The following is a 17549-nucleotide window of genomic DNA, read 5'->3' on the forward strand; positions in this document are numbered from 1 at the left end:
GTGGGGACACGGGGTGCTGAGCCGGGATCCCAGTGCCTACCGGGGATCTGGGACCGCAGCAGCGCTCAGACACCAAGGTCTGGGCTAAGCAGACAGCCAGCAGGCCCTAGGGGGATCCCGCTTCTGTTTTCCAGGCACCTGGCCCTGACCCACCCACACATTCCAAAGCTGTGCCTTCTATCCATCCGTCTTCCCCCACTGCCTTGGTGACTTCCAGTTCAAGGGAGAAGAGCCGTAGGGCCCAAGGCCTGTCGTTCCCTCTCCCTGATGCTCCCCGACTTTTAGGGGGAAAAAAATCTCCAAGTCTTGGAAGCTGGAGACCCTGGTTCAAATCCCCACTCTACCTCCAACTTGCTCTGTGAAGTGAGCACGCTGGCGTCGTGCCGTGGACTCAGGAGCGTCCCCCAAAGAGGTCGGTGGTGGGGGGAGCGGTTTCCTGTTCTAACTGCCCAAGGATCTAAATAAATCTTCAACCAAATCCTTCCCCGGAAAGCATAGAGGGAGCACTCAGGGAAAGCTCCTCTCAGCTCTAAGCTGTGTGACCACAGGCGTTTCACTGAACCTCTCCAAGCTCCCGGTACACAGTGGGTGCTCTATAATTGCTAATTCGTGAGTGAATAGATGAATGGACGAATGCAGAATGGAGCTCCCCTCCTTTTCATAAAGCAGAGAATGGGGATCCCTGGATTCAATTCACCCCAGAGATCCCTTCACGTTTTAAGGGGCCATGTGGCGGCTTTAGCCAACTTACTTCCCTTCTCAGAACCTCGCTTCCATTACTGCAGAAAAGCAGCGAGGACCCATAGGAGTCTCAAAGACTATGCTGGCCGACCCTGACCGAGTCGCACAACCTCTCCGAACCTCTTGTATGATGGGATGGGGGAGGGGCCTTTCGTAGCTCTCGCAAGTCTGGTGGCAGCGGCCTCAGCACTCAGGCCAGGATACTGCCCTCGGGCTGCCCCATGCCCAGCGGCCCCGAGTGCCCCGCCCCCCGTCCGGTCCGCGCGCGTACCTGGCCATTGTCCCGGCCGAGTGGCAGGTCGCGGGGCGCGGGGCAGCGGATGCGCAGTGCGGGCGGCCGCTCATCGCGCTCCCCTGGAGAGCTGACGGCGGAGCCCGAGGGCTCGCTCACGTCGCTGGCGGTGTCCTCGCTGCCGCCGGGCCCCGGCAGGCCGACCGCGTCGAGCCGGCCAGCACTGCGCGGCGTGCGCGCCGAGCCGCGGCGGCCCACGCTGTACGCGTCGAAGTCGATGGTCTTGTTCTCGTAGGCGCCCTCCACCGCGGCGAACATGCCGCCGTACTTCTGGCGCGGGGTCTGCGCCGCGCTGCCCGGCCGCGCCAGGTACACGGGCAGGTCGTCCTCCGTGTTCCACGCGCGCCGCCGGTCCGCCATCCCGGTCCAAGGCCGGCCGCCCGCACGCGCTCCCGCCCGCCCGTGGCCCTAGCCACCGCCGTGCGCCGCGCTCCGCGCTCGGTGCGGGCCCGCGGCGGCCCAGGCGCGACTGCGGCCCGGGGAGGGGCGGGGCGGGGCGCGAGGCGGGGCCGGGGCGGGCCGGGGCGGGGCCTCCGGGCGGCCGTCGGCCGAGCGCAGCGGCCAGCTACAAAGGACCGGGAGGCGGGGACCTCCGCGGGGGCGGGGAGGGACGATGACGTGTCGGAGCCGCAGCGCCGAGGGCGGGCAGCTGAACCGCAGTGCCCTCGCCGCACCCCCGCTCCCCGCCCCCAGGCCCAGCGCAGGGCGCGAGGAGAGGAGGGGTGGGAGCCTCGTGCATGCACACACATGCTCACACACACACGCTCCAGAGGCACACACAGGTTGGTATTAGCACACCAGACAATTACGCCGTACAAACACGTGAGAGACGCACAAACATGCTGGCACACACACGAGAGTCGATTACACACACGCTTCCGAGACACACAGGCTCATTTATGCATACCATAGATAATTTTGCGCACACACACACTGCTCGTACATACTATAAATCAACTACACACACATACACCAGAAATTCTCGTAGTCACTCAACACCGCGCGTACACAGCATCACGCCGAGATTAACTGCGCAAGCGGAGAGACACTCGTACATTGGACGCAGCTTTCATTCACTCCACGCTATTACATCGGGTGCCCGCTGGTGCCCAGCACGTCGTCGGGGCTGGGGACAGCGCCGTGAACAAAATGAAGCAAGTCCTGCCCTCGGGGCGCCGACATTCTGGGAAGGGAGGAGACAAACCGCATAATGTACCAGGCAGTGCTAAGCGCCAGGAAGAACATACAGCGCGGCAAGAGGGACACGCTGGGACCACGTTCACGCGGACAGACATGCACGCGAATCAGTGACTCACACAAGTACAGGATGCTCATTCCTGCGACACCCACGCAACAAAGAGATTTTCACACGCTCAAACCAAGGGCGAACTCACGAGGCGACTCCACACAGGTGCGCTCATAAACCCCGACAGGACGCCCACACGAGAATTCACACTAGACGCACGGGAAGTCGGAGGCTTAAATAGAAAACCTCCAGAGTAAGACACACAAAGAGACAGGTCAGCACACACACACACATGCACACACGCTCCTGTCAGTAACCCAAAGAGACAAACGTTCCCCATTCAGGGATCACCTCCTACGACCCCGGGTACAGCCTACCCTGGCTGACCCAGGAGCTCGCAGCCTGGCAGTCCCTGCTTCCTCTGACTAGGGCCAGGTGGAGGGTGTGGGATCGTGGGGGCGTGGGGGTCGCTCTGCTGGGGCTCCTCTCTACTCCTCTTCAAGGCCAGGCTCCATACCCTCCCTGAGACACCGTCCCTCATTTCTCCAAGATTGTTGTCAGGCAGAGGGTCCTAAGAGCCTCCGGGGACCTGGCGGTCCCATCTGCTCTTTCTGGACGGGCAGAATCGCCAGCTGCGGACTCGCTCGGCGGGCGAGTCCCGACAGGCAGCATCGGGCTGGGTGGGGTCCTCAGTGAGGAGCCTCGGCGCCTGGCGCCGCGCCCCCCACCCCTCCCTGTTCTGGGAGCTGTCCCTTCAGCACCCGGCATGGTCGGTCTGGGGAATCCCGGACAGACAGCTGGATTCACATTCTGGCTCGTGTGCCTGCTGGGACCCATGGACTGAGGACTCCGGGGACATCGGCTCCATGGCCTCAGCTGACACCTCCCCGCATTTGCTATCTTTCAACCCTGGAACAAGCTGGTGTGTGCAGTAACTCGGTATCATTACCTCCCCACAGGGCGGATGAGGAAACAGGAGGGAAGAAGAAAGCAGCTGCCTGGTGCCTCAGATTTCAGGGCTGCTCAGCCAGGCCTGGAGCTCAGTGGGCACTTAGCAAGTCCCCTTTCTGTGCTGGAGAGAGAAAATAGTGCTGGGAACACAGAGATGAATATTTATAAAGTCCCTGCCTTCAAGAAGCATATATTATAGTAGGGGAGAGAGAGCTGGCCATAAATAAGAACAGAGACTATCGTCCCCATCCTCCAACCGCTCTCTTCTACCCACTCCATCCCCCATCCTGGCTTCCTCCCTCTTTTTGTCCCTGGGCACCCTGCACAGATTTCTGTCACAGACACTCCTCTTGAAGGCTGCAGGACTCTAGGCTGCACTGCAAGTATTTTAAGTGAAAACTTCTATCTGTCCTTTGAAATACTATTCCAAGCACATTCCAGACAAGGAAATTTCATGTTGAATGCCACATAGAAACTGCTTCTAAAGCTCCACAAATATTCGTAGTGACTAAACCCAGAGAAATATCAGAGAACCCAAGAATTTGAGTTAGACCAATTTGAGGTCTATCCTCACACTCTATGCCTGAATCTGCTCGCAACACCTTGAAGCGACAGTCTTTTGAGCTTTGCTTGAATTCTACTGGGGATGGAGATCTCACTATTCTCCAAGAAAACCCTTTCCCTTGTAAGAGAGGGCTGGGCAGTTGGCAAGCTTAGCAGGGAGTGACACAGGAAGGAGGAGGGAAAGAGTTGTCTTTATGAAGATGCAAGAAAGGATAATAACAGTCCCCACTTTTAGAGAGTTTCCTACGTGACAAGGACCATTGCAGGCACCTTACACACTGTAAGTTTTTTTAAGCAACCTTTGAAGTAGGTACCACTTGAGCCTCATTGTACAGATAAGCAAACCAAGGCTCAGAGAGAGAAGTAACTTGCCTAGGGTCACAGCTGGTAAATGATGCCACTTAGGATTGAAACACAGTAGCCTGATCCCAGAGTCTGCATCTTAACCAGTACCCTTTACCCTCTCCCAAGAAGCCTGGCAGAAGAGGTCCCTTTGGGAGAGGGGAGATAAAGGAGTGGACCTGGTGTAGTCAGAAGAGCCTACATTTTGAGTCAGAATTCTCTCCTCCCTGCTACCTTGGGCAACTAATCATTCAACACGCATCCAACACACATCTTGGGCACCCACTAGGCCACATATTTTATATTACTCCTCATTGCTCCTCTCTTCTCCAAGAGAGCAGGGGGATCTGAGTTTTATCAAGCATGTACCATATGTAAGGGTCTTTGCACACATTGTTCATTTCCACACGTAACGTTCTGTTTTTAGCAGCCCGATGTGGCAGACAGTGCCACCTACATTTTCAGGCTGGAGTGCTGAGGATGACAAACCTCAAACTCACTGCTCAAGCCAACCACCAGGAAGTGACCACACGGGGATCCGGTTCAGGTTTGTGTGAGCCCTTTCTACCATCTCCTCGTCTCAAGGCCAGTAACCCAAGTGTGGCAGAGAAAGGGACAGGGAATGAACCAGGGGTACACGCTGGGAAATGCCTGCAGGGAGCCAAGGGGAGCAGCCTCTGGCAGAGGCCCACGGAGGGCAGCCCAGAAAACCTGAGCAAACCACACTGGGTCATGATGATGTCTGTGACCTTCCGCAGCCTGTCCTCCGTCTGCTCTCGGTCCTCCGGGGAAGGAGTGCTCATAAGTGAATTAAACCATGACATTTGGTGAAGGACAAGCCAGGAGCTCATCCTGTCAGACTGTGAGGGCTTCCTGGGTTCTGGCAGAGGACAGAGAGGGCCATGCTGGACGGCAGCAGCGAGCGGACAAGAGGCCCACTTAGCTCGCTGTACACTCTCCATCGGGGCCTTCTTTTGGGAAAACAACAACCACAAAAAGATTTTTTAAAAAATCGCTTGTAAAAAGAATGTGTTCCAAAAATGAGGGACAGGGAATTGTGGTTTATTGTTGGGTGTATAATACTCTTAGCAAATCTGCGAGGCAAGTAATGGATTACTGCACTCATTTTATATTTAAGAAAAGAGGTTCAGAGAAGTTAAGCGAGTTGCCTAAAGTTATGCAGCCAGTAAATGGCAGAGATACAGTTCAAATTCAGGCCTGTGTGATTCTAAAATGCCTGCTTTTATCTGCTGCCTCCAAATCAGTCCATAGGGGACTGCAGCAGGCAGAATAATGCCCCTTTCCCAAAGGTGTCCACCCGCTACTCCCCAGGACCTGTGTGGATGTCGCCTTACATGGCAAAAGGGAACTTGCAGCCGTGATCAAGTTAAGGATCTTGAGAAGGGGAGATGAGCCTGGATTCTCCAGGTGGGCCCAACGGAGTCATAAGGACTCTTATGAGTGAAAGGAGGATGAGGAAGATCAGCGTCAGAGAAGGAGATGTGGCCGCAGAAGGCGGAGTCAGAGTCAGAGGGAGACTGGAAAATGCTGCGCTGCTGGCTCTGAAGATGAAGGAAGAGAGCATGAGCCAAAGAGTGCAGGCAGCTTCTAGAAGCTGAAAAAAGCAAGGCAGCCGGTTCTCCCCTGGAGCGTCCAGAACGAATGCAGCTCTGCCAATACCTCCATTTTAGCTCAGCGAGACCCGTTTCAGCCTTCTAATCTCCAGAACTGTAAGATAATAAATATGTGCTGTTTTAAACCCCTAGGTTCATGGTAATTTGTTCCAGCAACAAGAGCAAACTAATACAGGTATATAATGGGTGATGACGGAAATCACTTCGGTATGTATGCAAAGTGGATTTGACTTCTGAGAAGATCATTTATTCTCCACTGAAAATCAGGAGTCTTGGCTTCATTGCCTTTTTGTGTCGTGTCAGGGTCTACAACACTTTGTAACCATCAATACGTTAAACATTCAAAAGGGAAAAAAACTTTAATTGTGTAAAAGCATACATTTTAATGTACAAAATTACACAAATTATACATTTAACTAACATAGAAAAATACATCTTGGTAACAAGTGAAAATGCCAGCCTATTTTACACAAGATTGAGCAATCATCACTAATCTTGAAAACCCAGAAGGGAGTGTCAGCCCGATTCATGACTGGCCAGGAATCCCACGAGCATCTCCAAGGACTGATGGCTCTGTTCATTTCTCGGCTTCAGGAGCTGGGGACAGCCCCTGCTCCACGACACAAGGGAGAGTCCTGCTGAAGAGCATCCAAAAGGAAGGGGGGTCTGCTCGTGTTGCCAGACCACTCCCACGCGAACCAGTGCTTCTGCCTGGGGGGGAGGGGCAGAAGACTTGGACTGCCAGAATTCGGACCCTGGTGTTTATTAGTAGAGACATATAATACAAGAGTCCTTTTAGATTCATGCAAGGTGTGGAGCTTTGTGCATTCGGGAACCAGTGGGAAAGTACACAGTTTCCAAACTGAGGTTTGTGCTTCACAGCTTTTGTGTGATGTCTGCCCAGGTTTCAACCGGGAAGAGTAAGGAGAACAGGGAGATTCTGCCCAGATGAAGTCACAAGCCTTGTCCATTGCCTCTACCGTGACACCCAAGTCCCTTCCCAGTGTCACCATCAAAAGCTGGTTGTGCAAACGTGAACTTTGGGAGATTATCTTTGTCACCCAACTCAGCTTGGTGGTACATGCCCCACCATTGCACTGAAATGCATCTCGGCATTTTTAAAGGGGTGAGGGAAGGCTCCCAACATCCACAGAGCCCTACTATGTGCTGGGTGCTTTAGAAAACATGTGCTATCTCATTAACGCTCACACCTTCCCTGACGTTCCCATGGAGGACATTGAGACTGAGAGAGGTAAGTGTGTTTTCCAAGCTTGCACAGCCAGGCAGTGGCAGAGTCATAGTTTGGACCCAGTGCATCTGGCCCATAAGTCATTCTCCAATCTCTGTTAGGGGTGGAACTCGTCCTTGTCCCAGTGAAAAGTCTAACAGTGAATAGTTATAACATGGCTGCATAGATATTCATTGTCTCCATCACTTTCAATGTCACATTTACAAACATCATGATATATTACTTCACGTTAAAACGAAAATATTGATACAGAGTTGATATCAAGTTTCCAGCCATTTTTAACAGTTCCGTTCATTTGTCTTTCTCTTCCCTTGTTCTACCATCATATAAAGTTACCATCAGCCCACCTTTTGGCATAGCCTGATGAATTTTTTCAAAGACAGAAAAAAAACCCGGTTTTGGAGCAAACCTTATTTTGATGGTATCAGTTCTCCCATTAATCTTTCCGTGACTCCAACACATTTATGCCAAGGATGCAGAAGTCTGATTTGGGTGGGAGCTGTGCTGCTGAAACCAGAGTGGGACTTAGGGGGGATCAAACGGGATAAAGAAAACCCAATCCTTCCTTCCTAAGCCTATTGACTTCTTAAAAGCAATTTTAGGTTCAAGGCATGCACTTTTTCAAGAAATTCTCACAAAACAGGAAAGAGGACTAAGTATGTTAACAAACCCCAGGGGTTTCTCGTTCTCTGCCTCTTTAAGGCACCAGAGAATTTCCACAGAATTTCTTTCAAAGCAGGCAGGAACACAGTTGGCCATTGGTACAAATGCCGAATAGAATCTGCTTCCATTTGTTTACACCACTGGTAAGTTTATGTACCACAGAGGACTCAGAATATCTATTTCTGAAAGACTTTAGGATGCAAACAACTGAACCCATGAGACCCCTTTGTGCGCCTGGGGCATCATGCAATTGTGTGGTCTGAACTTTCACGTCATTGTGCCTTGGTCAGCCACCAAGAGCTCAGGGTTCAGGGTCTGCCACGGTGGAACTGAGTGCACAGCATGTCATGTGTTTTGTTGTCACACAGACCCTTAGCTGCTTAAAAGGACCTCGAAAGGGGACATTACAAAGCTGACTCATGGTCAAAAATTTTCCAAAGATGAGAAGTTTCCTCCTGTCAACTCTGAGTAAGCATTTCTTTCTCAGCAAGGAGCAAAAATAAATATGAGTCTAACATGGAAGAAACCCACAGAGGCACCTTGGAATGTAGTGGACACTGGGGATGGGAGAGCTGAAAGAGTCTGTGAGATGACAGTCTGAGGGGTGTCCCCCTCGCTGCGCAGAGAATCACCACGGAGCTTTTTAAAGATCTGTGCCTGGGCCCCCCCACTGAAGATAACCTGATTTAAGTGGCCTAGAGAGGGGCTGGGCGTCAGATTTCTAAGAGCTCTGCAGGGGAGACCAGCATGCAAGCAGAATGAAGAATCCTCACTCTGGACCGCAGCCTTCATCTCCAGCAAATGCCCAGAGAGGGGACACAGCAGAGCTCACGCTGCCCCCTTCTCCCCGGCTCCCAGCCAGGAGCCCTTTCTGCTACAAGGCACTGTCTGAATAGAGGAAAGAAGGTTGAATACCTAAAACATGTCAGAAACGTCTAGCACCCTATTCTCAAAAGTTGACTGAGTTCTCAAAAAGCTCCACTTTCCAGTCCTAGAGTCTCACCCCGGAATTAAACAAGAGCTGTGACTCTCGTCAAAGCAGCTCACCAGCCTGGAGGTAAAAAGCCCCCTCGAGTTTCTAAAGTTTATTCGACAACTTGCTGAGTAACACAAGCAGAAGGGGAGGAACTCATCTTGAGAGGATTTGGGCTCCCAGTCCTCTGCAGTGATGGGCAACGAAGCTCACACGGTAATCTCTCATCGCAAAGTGGTTCATGAACTTCTGATGGGATTTGTGGCTTGATTTTCACACTGGGAAGCTGGGGTGGGGAAGGCGTGGAGGGGTGGGTTTAAGCCACAGATACCTCAGCCTAGAGAGAAGTAGGTGAGTCTCCATGATATCTTGGGATTCAGGGCTTCTCCAGGGAGAAACGGGGATGGACTCTACACAAAAGGAAAGGATTCCTTCATCTAGTACACGTTGCTAAGTGATGCCATATGGATTGTAACCCATTAGAAAATTAATTGCATCAGGCACGGACCTAGAATTCCAAATCAGAACAGCCCGCATCACGGCATGGCTGGAGAACCTTCCGTGAAAGGCTTCAGAGCCAGATTCAGTTCCATCTGCAATCAAGGGGCTGTGTGACTGTGGGTGTGTCACTTAACCTCTCTGGGCTTCAGTTTCCTCACCTGTGATGGGGAAAGGCAGGGGTGTTTCTACCAGATAAAGTTTCCAGCTCTAACAATGGATGCTTCCGGATCTGTTATCTTAGTTGCTGCACTGCTGGTCTGCTTGGAAGAAGGACAGGCATGACCACTCTGAGCACATGGGTGGTGGTGCTGCCCACCTTGGTGAGCGCAGCCATCGCCCCACGCTGTCGCTGTGTGTCTCCACTGCCACCACACCTCTGGTGAACCTATTTTAAGAAGACTGCCGACAGTTCATGGAGAAACGTTGCCATGCCAACTCGCGGGCTGTTGCTAATCATAATCTATGAATGCGCAGTATAGCCATCTGACAAGCAGTCCTTTTCTTCTTTAGCTTGGGGACCTTCTCTGAACTGTCCTTAGGAAGGCCACCTTGTTCATCATGGCACACAGTAGGCGCATGATAGATATGCACTGAATTAATGATATGAGTAAAACGTATGCACAACACTGAATTCTGCAAAGCGTTTTCCCATCTGGTTCATCCATTAATGTACACAGTATGTGCCGAGGCAGGTATTTTTATTGCCCCACTTGCCAGGTGAGTAAACCGAGGAGGAGAAGCGACTCTCCCATGATCTTGGAGCTAAGAAGTTGCAGAGCCCGGACTCCACCCCAGCGACTCTGCTTTAAGCCCTAGTCTCTTTCTCCCATGCCAGGGGGTCTCCCTCTCTCTTGCACATGAAGTCAAATCCTGTATATGCAGAACTTACGAGTTTTCAAAGTGCTTTCTCCATTCACCTTCCCGTTTTATTCAAAGCCTAAAGGGAAGGAGGCAGGGCTCTGCCAGGGGTCCATACCTGGCCTCCCAGGTCTCCTGGGTGCAGTGAAAGGACTGCTCACCCGGGGATGCCCTGCTGGCTCTGAAGTGGCTCAGAGGCCTCCCTCGGGGACTCTGGAAAGGACAGAGGGAACGGAAGTACACAAACAGGCAGAAAGACCAGTGATGGGTGATGCTCGGGGCCCCAAGAATGTGGGATCCCTGGACATTCCAGTGGGAAGCTGGAAAACACCTTTCCCTCTTCTTCTGCTTTTTTGGAAACATTTGGAGAAGAAGCCATCGTTTTAAGCTCGGAGGCAGACTTCTGCTTGGGAAGGGAGGGACGGGAGCTAAACTCTACTGAGATCTACTGCATGCCAGGCGCCTTAGGTCTCTCGTCCCCTGTGTGCTGGGAGGACAGTGATAATGCCCCATCCAACAGTGGGGGGTCTGCAGAGCAGAGAGAGGCAGCTGACCTGCCCAGGGGCCCATCAGGAAATAGGTGGAGGGTGGACTTTGTAATGAGGCTGACGGACTCTGCCCGGCTGTCCCCGTGACATCACGTCTTGCTGGGTTGTGCTCTGCTGCCAATGGGATCGGGAGCCCTGAGGACACTCTCACTTGCAACAAAGTAACATGTGGAAGTACCCACTGTGCGCCAAGCCCTTGGCTGGATGCTTTGCCTTCCTTGTCTCCGTTAATCCTCAGAGGCGTCCCGTAGAGGGGGCACAGCCCCTTTTCCCATTTTGCAGACAAGGAAACCATCTCCACACTCTAAGTTGCCTAACTCAGCCCGCGCTGTTAACAACGCCCCCCTGAATCCCAACTCTGTGTTCCAGTTGCCGTGCATCCTCTTCCGTCTTCACAATAATTGTGTGAGGCTCCGGAGCAGGTACCGTCTCTCCCATTTTCCTCCGAGAGAGGAAGCTTAGGCTCAGGAAAGTTAAGGTCGTTGGGGCAGGCAAGCAGCAGAGCTGGAACCAGAAGCCAGTCCTTCCCACGTGACATAGGTCCGCCCGTGAGACCTCGGGCCCAGGTCGCTGCATGTCTCTGGGCCTCTGTGCTTTCACTCATACCTGAGGGTGTTGGGCAGACCGGGCAGGGTAGGTGGTGAGCAGAGGAGGAGACCTGAGGAGGGAGTGGGGGCCTGAGGCCCAGCAGGCTGGGGGTGCCTGTCGGTCAAGGAGTGGGTTGGCCTCATTCAGTCTGACTGTGGCCATGAAGACAGGCTTCGTGTTGTCAGATCCACTGCTTTTCCAAGAAAAGCCAGAAATCCAGATTCTTATGAGAAATCTCTTGGCTTTTAAATGTCATTTGCTAACTCCAATATTAACAAATACAATGTAGGTATTTGTAGTTTTATGTTGATAGCAGCCTTATCCACAACAGCCAAAGAGGGAGCAACCCAGATGTCCATCAACAGGAGGATGGATAAACAAAATGTGGTCCATCCACACAGTGGAATATTATACAGCCTTAGAAAGGAAGGACATTCTGACACAGGCTACCACACGGATGGAACCTGGGGACATTACACTCAGTGAAATAAGTCAATCACGACAGGACAAATACTGGATGATTCCACTTACATAAGAAGCTTAGAGTTGCCAAATTCAAAGAGAAAGAAAGTAGAATGGTGGGTGCCAGGAGCTGGGTGGAGGGGGAATGGGCAGTGTCTAATGGGGACAGAGTTTCAGTGTGGCATGATGGAAAAGTTCTGGAGATGGATGGTGGTGATGGTTGCACAAAAATGTGAGTGTATTTAAAGCCACTGAATTGGGCATTTAAAAATGGTTAACAGGGTAAATTTTGTTATGTGTATTCTACAACAATTTTTTTAAAAAATTAGGCCAAACCAGTCATGTTTGTGGGCCAGATCTGGCCCAGGGGTTGTCCGTATGCCCACTGTAGACTAGGAACTCTCTGAGGTCAGGCCCATGGGTCGGAGACATGCTGGCCTCTCACCCCTCCTTGAGCCCAGCCAGGGTCCGCTGAGGTCCGAGACACCAGGGCAGACCCCACCCGCCAAGGTGCCCGCCTGCCATGACCTCTGCCTCCCAGCAGCAAGGGTAGGAAAGAACTCGGCTCTCTGGGTCACACTATGCCGTAGCCTGCTCTTCGTTCTGCCCCTCCGGGACACGCTTAGATTTCAAACGTCCCTGTTAGCCCCCTGGCCGCCCAACCAAGATGGCCTCATGGTCCTCCAACTTACAGGGAAGTGTCTTCAGAGGGAACGAACTGCCTTTGTCTGAGCACAGCGGCTGGGCTACCGTCCTCTTTAACTGCCGGGCAAAACAAGCCGAAATGGAGCTGCAGCACTTTGGGCACTTTGGGGTGCTGTGATTGGTTATTTGAGGGGCAATTCGTCATCACTGTTGCCTGAAGTGATGTATGTTTAGAAAAGAAGAGCTCTCCACTTACTCCAGAAGCAAGGAAGCTGGGTTTGAGGCCTTCCCAGCTGGCCAGAGCCTGGAACCCAGCGGGAACCCAGCAAATGCTTGCTGCCAGCAGGAAAGTCTCCTCTCTGATGGAGGACACAAGGCAGGGAAGGACACACTCATCAGGTGTCAGAGCTGGGAAGGATACTGGAGGGCATGTGGTTGTACCCATTTTACAGGTGAGTGACTGAAGACCAGAGAGGCCAAGGGACATCCTCAAAGTCACCAGCAAGTTATAGGCAGAGCTGGGTCTCCGGGTTCCCTAATGGAGTCCTTTCCGCCTAGACTATGTCTGCTTAACTCCTAGGGGTCCCAGTCTCATTTGAGAATCTGATGAAATCTGTGACCTCTCCCCCTAGGAAAGTGTTCATATGCATACAATTTTTCACACAGATTAGCTCTGCAGGAGCTGTAATATCAAGATGGCTAATAAGACATTTTTTAAACCATTATCCTGCCATGCTTCCCACATCCCCCATCTTGGTGGCAGCTAAGTAGAACTGCGAGTGTAATGAGTACCTATGGCAGAGTGTGCTCCTGAGCAGCTATCAGTAATGGGAACGAGAAGATGGAATCACATTTTACAGACAACAATGATCCCTGACTTGTGGCAGGCATCTCACAGCGTGCAGGGCGCTTTTACAGCCATTAGCTTATTTGGCTGTCGGAACAAAACTGTCAGCTAGGCGTTTGGACCCTCAAACTGATGAAGAAGTGGAAGTTCGAAGACGGTAAGTAATTTGTGGAAGGTGACACGGCTTAGGAATGGCAGAGCCAGCCAGGACTTTGGGACTCCAGACCTCAGGCTCCTTCCACCACCTCGTGCCAATACATACCAGCTTCTGACAGTTCAACAGCCATCTCTGTGGTCCCAGGTTGACATTATACAGAGTAGTGACATTCCCATGAATGCCGTGAAATAGGAAGATAGTCGTTTGCCTTGTAACTCAGCTCCCTGGGAGGGATCGCAAATCAGGAGGACGCCTCTGCTCTGCTGGTCCGTTGGGAGGGATGTAAATATTTTCCAGCTTGATGTGCTTGCCTCTGTGTTGCCTTCTCTCCTGCAACAACAAAATCAGGGAGATGAGGTCTTAAAGGGAACATCCCAACCAGTGAGGCATCTACACAAAGCCACCAGAATGCACAAGTCTTTAGGATGCTGAGAGGTCCACTTTCACCTCTAAATGTGGTGGGCTTAAGTCATGATATCTGTATACAATTCGTCAGCTGCTCTCTCTAGAAAAGAATCTTAGCTTGGAATTAATAGGCAATGCCCTCTTTTTGGGGGGTGTTTTTGAACCTTGAAATAAATGGAAATTTCATGTGAAGAAGCATTGGTGTATATTTGAGCAGAGAGGGTTTCTAACTTTCATGGGGCTCTTAAAGGGGTCAGTGGCCGAAAGAACAATTGATCCAAAGGGAGAGAGGCATTGAGATTCTCAGGGCTGTCTTTATTCATCCAGTCAACAAAAAGTTATTGGGCACCTGCTGTATGTCAGGCTCGGCGCTGGGCACTGAGGTTACAGCGCTTGCCGTCAAGAGGTTACGGTGTGATCGAGGAGATGGAGAGTAGTCTGGGAATCACAAAATAAATGCTATGTCTCAGATATAACTGTGAAGAGGGAAGGCAGAGTGAGACATGTGCAGAGAGCGAGGAAGTAACAGCCAAGGTGGGGGACGGCAGGAGTGAGTGAGGGGAGGGGCTTACCACGCAGAAGACTGAGGCAGCATGTGCAAAGGTCCTGCAGAGAGAGGGAGGGAGCACAAGCAGCCAGTGTGGAGAGAGCAGGGAAGTGAGGGGCAGCGGGGGGGCGGGGGGGAGATGAGGCTGGGAGGGTCGGCAGTGTGGCAGATGCTGGGATGGAGGGAAGTTGGGAGGTTCCAGTGCAGTGCTGGGACATGAAAAGGACTCAATTAATGAACGACAAAAGAAAGGAAGGAAAGGAAGGAGGTGGAGTAGGAAGGCTGCCTGCACATGGTGATAGCTGAGTGGAGTCTTGGGGATGAACAGGAGTCTTCTGGGCAGAGGAAATGGCTTGAACAGAAGCCAAGAAGTGTGAGAGAACAGGGCTGGGGGCGCTTAGCAAGGCAGATCAATTTGCCAAGAGCAGCCTTCACAGGTGCTTCCAGATCAGTAAGTGTATTTGGGCAATCTGACAGTTTACAGAAGGGGACCCCAGAAACGTTAAAACCCTATCAGAGAGCAGCATCCTCTGCAGTTCCACTGTTGCCCCCACAACCGATTTCACTGAGCTAGGTTTTGGAGTAATGCTGAGAGTCTCCAGACATGGATAACAATGGCTCACACCCAGCTCACAGCCACGTCCATGATAAGGATGTTGGTGAGGACACCATTGCACCACCCTGTGCATCTCCAGTCTTGGATTAAATAAAGTCAGATCTTACTTGCTTGGGTTATTTGTTTGTGTAGGTGTTTTTTAAGTCTGCTTTTCAAGATGTGTTTATATATATCTTGTAAATTGCTTTCAATCCTTTTATTTGAAGGAAATAAGACAAAAATAAGTCTAATTCTAATCCTCAAAGATATAGGACGGCTAGTACCCAAACTTTAATATACATAAAAATCATGAGGAGAGCTGTATAAGAATTCAGATTCCTAGGCTCAGTCTCAGATTTATGGAATCGGAATCCAGGAGGTGAATCTCAGAAATCTGTGTTTTCAATGAGTTCCATGCTTATGTGTCAAGCTGGGAGATTCTTATGCATTAAGCTCATGTGTTAAGCACTGGCATCTGGGTACCACTGTGTTGGATGACGCTCCAGTCTGAGGACAAAGCAGGCAAATAAAGCCACTGTCATTGTAAGCAGGAGAGTGACACCAAACACAAGAAATCATCATCTCTTGCCTACATCATGCATGACGTTGGCGCCCAAATCCTTGCATTGATCTTGCATCCATCAAGAAATTAATGTAACAACTCTTTCAGGAATAATGAACTCCATAGGGTCACCTCCCTAGCCCATATGGGTTACTCATAGATGATAATTCCTAATAAAGTTACATTTTTAAAAATTATAACAATACAAAGGTACTTGACTCCTGAGAGATGGTCAGCAGATACAATAAATAGGAGAAATCACTATGAGGGGATTACACGTAACAGGGATTCTAAAAAGGACTTTAGGTATGCTTACAACATTCACATATATACTCTATAGATGAAAAATAGAGTAACTGATACGAGACCTCATTGGGCAGGTTAAACAGTAGACTAGACACAGATGAAGAAAGACTTAGTGAACTGGAAGACAGATCTGAAGAAGTCATCCAGGATTCAGCACAGAGAGATTAAAGAGGTGAAGGGTCAGGGGGAGGTTACTCCAGATTGAGTGGTTAGAAATGGCCTTTCTGAGGAGGTATACTTGAGCTAAGACCCAAATGACAAGGAAGGTCCAGCTGTGGAAAGAAATGGGAGTCAAGTGTCCTAGGCAGAAGCAGCAGACATGCAAGAGGCTTGAGGTGGGAACAAGGTTGGCAGGAGCAGGTTGGCACGTCTGAAGAACAGAACGCAGACAGCTGTGGATCTGCCATGTGAGAAGCCCCCATGGGGACGAGGAGAGTGTGATCCTCTGTGGAGTCGATGAGTGGACCTCAGTTGAGAAAGTGGTGGTCAGCAGGAGGCATGCATCAGCTGAGGGTAAAGAAGAACTTCCCAACAATGAGAGCTAGCCATTCACTCATTTACTCACTCACTCATTCATTCATCTGTTCCTTCATTCAACTCATTTGCTTGTTATCAGGTACCTGCTATATGCAGGCACTGTGTTCAAGGTGATGGGGAATGCTGAGATGAAGAAAGCAGGGGCATTCTGTCCTCAAGGGCCTCACAGCTGAGTGAGCGAAACTGACAGGGAAACTGTAATGCCAGGCGGAATGAAATGCCAACTTCACAGATATAACAGTGGCTGTGGAGAGGTAGAGAAAGGAGCCGTGCAGGGGACCCAACTGAGGCATCAGGATGACTTCCTGCAGGAAGCAGGGAGCTGACTGCTCTGCAGGTGTGGGGATATCAGGGGGATCCTGCACTTGGAGGAACTTTTAACCAGTGGACCCTGAGGTCCCTTCCGACTCTGTGACTCGAGATTCTGTAAAAGCACGGCAGGCATGCACATGGCCCGCGGGGCTGGAAAAGACTGGGCTGCAGCTTCACTTCAGAGTCCATGGGGGAAACAAATGCATGAGCAGATAACAACGACGGAGATCCCAGGCAGGGAGACAACCACATGATGGGGAGGGGGAAACCCTTGGGTATCAGAAAACGAGGGCAAAAATGGGGACACTAGTCCCTGCCCTACTTACTTCCAGACCTTTGTGAAGACAAGAGCTTCTCAATGAGGAAATACATTCTGACGGGAGGGCCCAGCACAGACGTGACTGTCCTTGACACCGATCACTTAACTCCCAAGGTCACGCAGCTTTCTGTGGGGATGTACTGAGGAGAAGGGAAGGTCATACTTGGGGACCTCTTTGTCACTGCCCTTTCTCTCACTCTCATCTGTAAACCAAAGCGGTGTTGACGTGAGCTACTTCACAGATTAAAAACTCCTGGAAAGTAGAGAACTGGTCTTCTCTGTTCCTCTTCCTCCTCTCTGCTCTGCACCGCCATTCTCCCAGCCCAGACGACCACCATCTCTGATCAGCTCCCTAACCAGGCTCCCTGATCCAGGGCGGCCCCACGCCAATCCACTCTCCACACAGCAGCCAGAATTACTAAGAAGCAGATTACATCACCCCCTCGCTTCCACTCCCTGTCTTTCTCTGCTCTTAGGACAAAGCCAAGCTCCTTAGCGAGACTTCTAGAACCTGTAAAGTCCAGCCCTGCCCACCTCTCCTATCTCATCTCTTGAGATTCAAACCCTTCCACTTCACGCAGCAGCCACATGACCTCCTGGCACACTGAGCACAACTGCCTCGGGCACCGGGGGCAGTGTTAGGTGTTTGGGGCTGGAAAGAACGAGCGAGCGCTTGACGGCAGTGCTCCTGGCGCGGAGGGGCAT

General features: G+C 51.4%; 2 protein-coding genes across 6 annotated transcripts in view; both read right to left on the bottom strand.

Moving 5' to 3' along the window:
* CRMP1 (collapsin response mediator protein 1) overlaps window positions 1-1516 on the bottom strand; it is a 71691-nt gene extending 70175 nt beyond the window's left edge. Inside the window, exon 1 of the mRNA XM_001917683.6 lies at window positions 1013-1516. Coding sequence (XP_001917718.4) covers window positions 1013-1393 — 381 coding nt within the window. The 5' untranslated portion in view covers window positions 1394-1516. The remainder of the gene's footprint in view (window positions 1-1012) is intronic.
* Window positions 1517-6110: 4594 nt separating this feature from the next.
* Window positions 6111-17549, bottom strand: part of C3H4orf50 (chromosome 3 C4orf50 homolog) — a 122565-nt gene continuing 111126 nt past the window's right edge. For all 5 annotated transcript variants that reach the window (XM_070262732.1, XM_070262730.1, XM_070262731.1 and 2 more), the window contains one exon: window positions 6111-13591. Coding sequence is in view for 1 of the 5 variants with exons in the window: in XM_070262730.1 (XP_070118831.1) it covers window positions 13478-13591 (114 nt within the window). In the remaining 4 variants the exon portion in view is untranslated. The remainder of the gene's footprint in view (window positions 13592-17549) is intronic.

The sequence above is a fragment of the Equus caballus genome, chromosome 3, assembly GCF_041296265.1.
Source record: "Equus caballus isolate H_3958 breed thoroughbred chromosome 3, TB-T2T, whole genome shotgun sequence".
Taxonomy (NCBI): domain Eukaryota; kingdom Metazoa; phylum Chordata; class Mammalia; order Perissodactyla; family Equidae; genus Equus; species Equus caballus.